Source organism: Alosa alosa, chromosome 7 (genome assembly GCF_017589495.1).
Source record: "Alosa alosa isolate M-15738 ecotype Scorff River chromosome 7, AALO_Geno_1.1, whole genome shotgun sequence".
Classification (NCBI taxonomy): domain Eukaryota; kingdom Metazoa; phylum Chordata; class Actinopteri; order Clupeiformes; family Clupeidae; genus Alosa; species Alosa alosa.
The window spans coordinates 26,047,098-26,053,584 of NC_063195.1; the positions used below are offsets into that span (position 1 = coordinate 26,047,098).

General features: G+C 43.3%; 1 protein-coding gene across 1 annotated transcript in view; it reads right to left on the minus strand.

Annotated features, from left to right (window-relative positions):
• dtd1 (D-aminoacyl-tRNA deacylase 1) overlaps window positions 1-3,915 on the minus strand; it is a 12,909-nt gene extending 8,994 nt beyond the window's left edge. Inside the window, 3 exon segments of the mRNA XM_048247267.1 lie at window positions 1,358-1,593; window positions 2,504-2,594; window positions 3,148-3,915. Of these exon segments, the coding sequence (XP_048103224.1) occupies window positions 1,358-1,593; window positions 2,504-2,594; window positions 3,148-3,190 (370 nt within the window). The 5' untranslated portion in view covers window positions 3,191-3,915.
• Window positions 3,916-6,487: the final 2,572 nt, after the last annotated feature.

The window sequence follows — 6,487 nt, forward strand, 5'->3', positions numbered from 1 at the left end:
GTGCGACATGAGAGAGCGAGTGATGGGCCCTAATAGCAGGGAGTTCGATATGGAAGCACCGGGGGTTTGGGTATATCAAACTATGGAAAAAAGACAAAGCGGTATGCAAACTGGAGTCGTGAGTTCTCGTAGGTGAAATTTGTTTGACATCTCTAATTGTGAACGCAACCACGTTGAAGCCTGCAGTAATGTTTTTCACTGATGTTATGACAGTCCACTCTGCTTATTGTTTTTTTGAGAATGTTGCACTCCTGTTTGTCATTGTTGCGAAACTTCCGCCAAGAAATCATCAGAAATATTGCTGGCTTTATGCGTCTTCAAAGCCCCCTTCGTTAGATCCTAATGCCTGTTAGTTGTTAGGTGGATTGGCCTATATTTGGCGTTGAAAATTGAAACGTCTTTAGACATGAAAAATCGATTTTACAATCGATTCAATTAACAATTATGTCTCAATCGAACAGGATTTTTTCACAAAAGTGACAGTCCTATAATTGACTGACTTAACTAACAACTTGTTTGTGATTTTTAATAATATTTTTGCATGGTAGGAAATGTATTGACATTCTGTTTGGGGTTCCCTCAGACCCCCAATGTTGACTTTGTTTTTTGCCTTGTTCCAACACAATCATAAACAAGGACCAAAACTATTGGTTTTAGAAGAGCTGTTTTAAACACTTCAGAATGTCCAAGTTGTAATACACAGACACACACATACAGTATCCACCAGCCCACATCTCTGATCAAATCTAACATGTACACCTTGTCCTCCCCCACATTTGAACCTGAATTGATTAAGGCCTCCCACAACCACAATGTCATACAGTACACACACACACACACACACACACACACACACACACACACACACACACACACACACACACACACACACACACACACACACATTAACTCAACCACACACATACCCACCAAAAAAGCACACCCACGCCAAGCCATGCAAGTTTATGCACACATTACCTTCAACTAAGTTTACAAATTCATATGTGATACAGATGCAAACTGTGGGCAGCTGTGGCCCACTGGTTAGCACTGTGGACTTGTAACCGGAGAGTTGCCGGTTCGAGCCCCGACCAGTGGGCCGCGGCTGAAGTGCCCTTGAGCAAGGCACCTAACCCCTCACTGCTCCCCGCGCCCGTTAGCAGGCAGGCAGCTCACTGCGCCCGGGATTAGTGTGTGCTTCACCTCACTGTGTGTTCACTGTGTGCTGTTTGTGTTTCACTAATTCACCGATTGGGTTAAATGCAGAGACCAAATTTCCCTCACGGGATCAAAAAAGTATATATACTTATAAACACATATCCATTCAAAACCACATTCACCCCCCCCACGCACACACCTTTGATGCGCTCGGGCGTGTAGGCCTCCCTCATTCGCTCCAGCATGGCGCTGTAGAAGGGCTGGGCGAGCTCGGCCGGCATGGCCCGGTGGAAGTCGGGCTTGTTGCCCTTGAGCACGCACTGCAGCGTGAACTGGCTCACGCACAGCACCTCCAGCTCCCGGTCCACCACGCTCTTGGCCCACGGCCGCCCGGCCTCGTCCTCGAACACGCGCAAGCTCAGGATCTTACGCACCCTGAGGCAGGGGCCAATGAGAACAGTTGGTCAATGAGAGAAGCAAACAAGTCACAATACTGACTTCCAAATATATGACTTCTAATCATGTGACCTCTGTGGTTAGGGGTGGGTGAGGAGGAGAGGTTAGAGAAGTTGGAGATGGACTGTGTGTGTGTGGTTAGGGGTGGGTGAGGATGAGGATGGCAGGAGAGGTTAGAGAATTTGGAGATGGACTGTGTGTGTGTGTGTGTGTGTGTGTGTGTGTGTGGGGGGTTAGGGGTGGGTGAGATGAGGGATGGCAGGAGAGGTTAGAGAATTTGGAGATGGACTGTGTGTGTGTGTGTGGTTAGGGGTGGGTGAGGATGAGGATGGCAGGAGAGGTTAGAGAAGTTGTTGGAGATGGACTGTATACAACGTAGGAACATACACTGGTTGGTGTACGTTTTACTATATATAATGTAGGATTGGTTGGTGTGTACTACTATCAAGCACTGGGCTATTTGATGTCAAAAACACATAATATCTCAACAGGAATGTAACAATATAACAATATGTCTATTGTGGTGCTGCATGAGCAAATTCTGCCTACAGTCATTGGTTTCTCTAGGGACCCAGTCATGACTATTAATTAGACAACAGAGAGATTCTGTCCCAGGAAATACTATTTTCAACTGCTGACTTACAGATGACCAAGAAAGGTTTAGTCTGTAAATAACAATTACTGTCATTATTAATGTTACTATTATTAAAACAATATCAGTTAATATAACGGATAGTTCTCAATTTTGATTATATTCTAAGTCGGTATCGCTAGTTGTCTGTCGTTTCCTTCTTAGCAACAGAGGCCAAATGTCCCAACATCACTTGACAGCTGTCAACAGAAGAACGCGGGGGAGTGGGGTTGTGTTGTGCTCCCGGTAGACACTCACATGTAGTCAACATCCTTCTGCGTGTCCTCGGTGGAAATCCCCAGGAGCACGCACAGTCCTCGACCTATTGAACTTATCTGCTGCTCCCCAACTGGAAAAAGCAAGAGGAATGCCTTTATCAACGGTACAAACTGGTTTGTCACTCAACGGTCATGGAAATCCTGACAGTGTGGAAACTGAAGCCGTGTCCAGCTGTCTCTCTGACCTAGGTGACGGAGTCACTGGATTACTGCGTTCAATATACTCTTGTCGGCATTTGCAAAGGTATCAACCTAGATAGTCGAGGTAGCCTACTCCTAACATGGTTTCAAGACAGACAGCCTTAACTCAGTCTTGATGCTGACAGATGTCCCCACGTGTTGTGTGTGCATCTGGAAAAAGTCTGACAGCTGCGAAATTTCACATTTGTATGGTACGCTATCGATTCATTACCAATCAATATATAATGTTAGGAGGACAATGCTCATCACACGCACGCAAAGTAGCTAAGTTAGCGTCCAATGGGCGTGAATGAATTAGCAAGTGAAGCTGCCCGAGGTTGAATCAGATTTTGTTGAATGAAATGTAGACTGCAATGTTACAGCAGATCACGGAGTAAATCATTGGAACAGATAAAACTCGACAACATAGTAAATATCACTTACCAGTCACGCTGGCCTGGGTGACTCTTTGAATAATTGCCTTCATCGTTTTGACGTGTTTATTAGCCTCTGTTGCTGGCTGTGGAGCGTACACGCAAAATAACTTCAAACTTCCGGTTTAGAGGAGAGCCTTGTACGGCAGTAGTACTTCTACGACCATTATCAGTTGTCGCCACCACGTGGTGAATGTAGAGACACACATCTTCGCAGTTGAAAAGCCTACTTTAATTATTGTAGAATACCATTTCAGATCTTATTTGAAAATGGCTTTCAAAGCTATATTATTAATTATAAGTCATATTTCCAGCTGGGTTGTATATGCTTAAGTACTGAACACCCTGTAAAAAAATAGATTGTGTTTGAATAGTCTGTGCATTATACGCTCAGTGTCAAATCTGCATCAGAAAAAATATTACATTCCAACCAGACACACACACGAAACAAAAAAGTAACCAACTAGAATAAAATACCGATTATGGATTCTGCTTTAATCAGGTTTCTGACAGATATATGGCATGCAATTCAATGTTATGGTTTTCATTCAACTCAAACCCTGTCAGCATTATTGCAAGGCATCACTGAACAATATCCAGTTGCAGTGATACAGTACAACAACAACAACAACAACAAAACATACACCAATGGAAAATAAACACTGTATATATGCTCTGTTGAATATTTACAGACCAAGTGATTTTCTAAAATGAATTGCTCATGTTTGTGATGAATGATTCAATGGAGCTGAATCTTGACTGGGATAAGTATCCCAGTTTATGTCTCATCCTTCTGACCCTCTGAGGCTGCAGGGGAGTCTTCAGTAGCGGGGCTTTTGAGTAAATTGAGGAGCCGTGTAGAATATGGGACAAATTCTTCTTTGTAGACAACTGTTGTTTTGTGGTGCGTTCCTTGATACTTCTTAACGTTTTCCTTATCCTCCTCTTCAACAGGCGTTGCTGTTACTGATTCAAGAAAAACATCAATGTTAGCTCACGTCTTCTCTCAACTAGCCCTTATAAACACTTGAACTAGCCCTAACAAATTCAAACGACGACATGAACTATGTTCCTAAGTCAAAATACCGTTAACGTAAACGGGCTCTCATGTCGGTATTTTGACTTAGGAACATAGTGACGGCTAGCCCAGGTAAGGTTAGAGGAGCATCTTACCTAAGGGCTCTTTGTGAGAATATCTGTAGTAGGCCAATGAACCACATATTGTCCAAGCTCCCACGGCGTACATCAGCGAGGCGCGTTTCTTCCATTTAAACACATCACTGATGGGCATGATGCATTTACTTCAGCAAATAACCGTTGAAAAATCCAGTCCTTAGCCGACTGCTGTCATGAAGTCACTGCTCACCGCTTCTCACAAGGGCGCAGCCATTTTGAACGTCCTGCGTAATTTCCGGTTTGTTCTGCCCTCTACGTTTTAGCAGAGCCCGTCTACCATAGACATAATATACATAGACGCCGCATCGACCGCTGCTCCCTACTAGCGCTGACGAGATTTGGAGCCGCCATCTTGGACCGGTCATCCACTCCACTCAGTGTAATCTGTTTGGCCGGTGCAATGAGCTGTCAGCACACTTAATTAATCATATCTCACTGAATACCGAACACATTTTCACGCGTTTTTTTTTGCTGCAAAGGTCATACATGTAGCTATGATACAGGCCACATTGTTCGAAAATACAAAATACAACCAATAGTACGGTAATGTTAAATCTTACTTGTGAAAAGTAAATCCCCCGAGTATGGTCCGCCGATTTGAGCAGGAACATGCTGCACAGTGCTGTCATCTTTTGTTTTCTGCTGCAACGCAATGAGGAGTATGACAGGTCCAAGATGGCGGCCGCATTTCTTGTTTCCAGCAGCCAATGCGGCGTCTATGTATATTATGTCTATGCCGTCTACGGAGAGCCTTGCCACTCCGTATTAAGTCCCATTGTACCGAATTTTGGATGCAGTTCCACCAGAGTTCCACTGGGGGCGATCGCCATGAGTGCAGAATGAATGGGAGTCAATGGAGCTAGACGGCTAAATTTGTCTCTTTCACCTGATTGTCGTTGACAAATCTCAGATTTGATTGTAGTTTGTATAACTTCAACATGGATTATAGGTCAAAAGTTAAATGAACGAGTACTTATGTCCTTATGATTTCTTACAGGTTGGGTCATTGTTGCACATAACATGCTAGCATTGTGCTAATGAATGACGTCATTGACACATTTTAAGTGACTTTAAAAAATATAATACTCAACCAATTGTATTTTCTTTGCCTCCCCTTTCGAATACAATACTCAAATTACTTGAAAAAAAAATATATCCCGAGAAAAGTGGATTTTGAGGGGTACAGCTCCATAGACCTCCATGCATTCTGCACTCGTGGACGAGCGCCCTCATGTGGAACCACAGAAGGAACTGCAACCAGTTCAGAAACCGGAAGTTTTCCGAGAGTGGCAGTTGTCCCCTTATTAGACATTCTCTGGTTTTAGGCTATTTTACCCATAGACTGTTCTATTTATACAGTCTATGATTTTACCAAAGATGGTTGATTACGAAGATACTTCATGAGAGGCCATTTCCTGTCCCTGGAAATGTATGCAAATAGGGTAGCAGTACACGCCCCCGCACATTTATGCAGTGATCGGCTCTCTTTTTAACATTGAGGTCTATGGCAGAATCCAAGAATTTGTCAAAGCCTTATTTTTCTGAGCAATGGATGCACATTTCGGACACGGTATCATGATCTCCAAACCCTCCTCCCTATTTCAGTAGAATGTCGTGATAGTATGACCCTCCAGTCGGGAGAAAATTAATGAAGGTGTACACCAAGTTTATTTTGTACTCCGGCTTGTCTGGCGTGGAACCGAGGCGTTCAAACGTAAGTCATACGTCAGTGACACGCCCCTGTGCAGGCGGGAACTGAACCAGAGCCCGTCTCTGACTGAACTCCACTTTGCCCTCATAGACATGAACTAGGACGACCCATCTTGCTACGCATTCATTGTCTTTGATTTTACTGTCTGTGGTTAGGCTATGGCTGAAAATGACAGGTGAAGACAACTCAGGCTAATTCTCTGGATAAATAGTCAAAATAAACTTAAATAAAACCTATAATCACAAATGTTATCCTTGCCTAGATGACTATTATATTAACATAATATCTATTTATTTGGTTGTGTGGACAAACCAAAATATAAATAGTGTGGACAAACCAAATTATAACCATACCAAATAAAAGTACCTGTTCCGCTGCCGCTTTGCGATTTAGCCTTCTTAAATCAATGTTTTCACTTATATAACTATTAATGACACTTAGGGGGAACAAAGAATCAACCAAG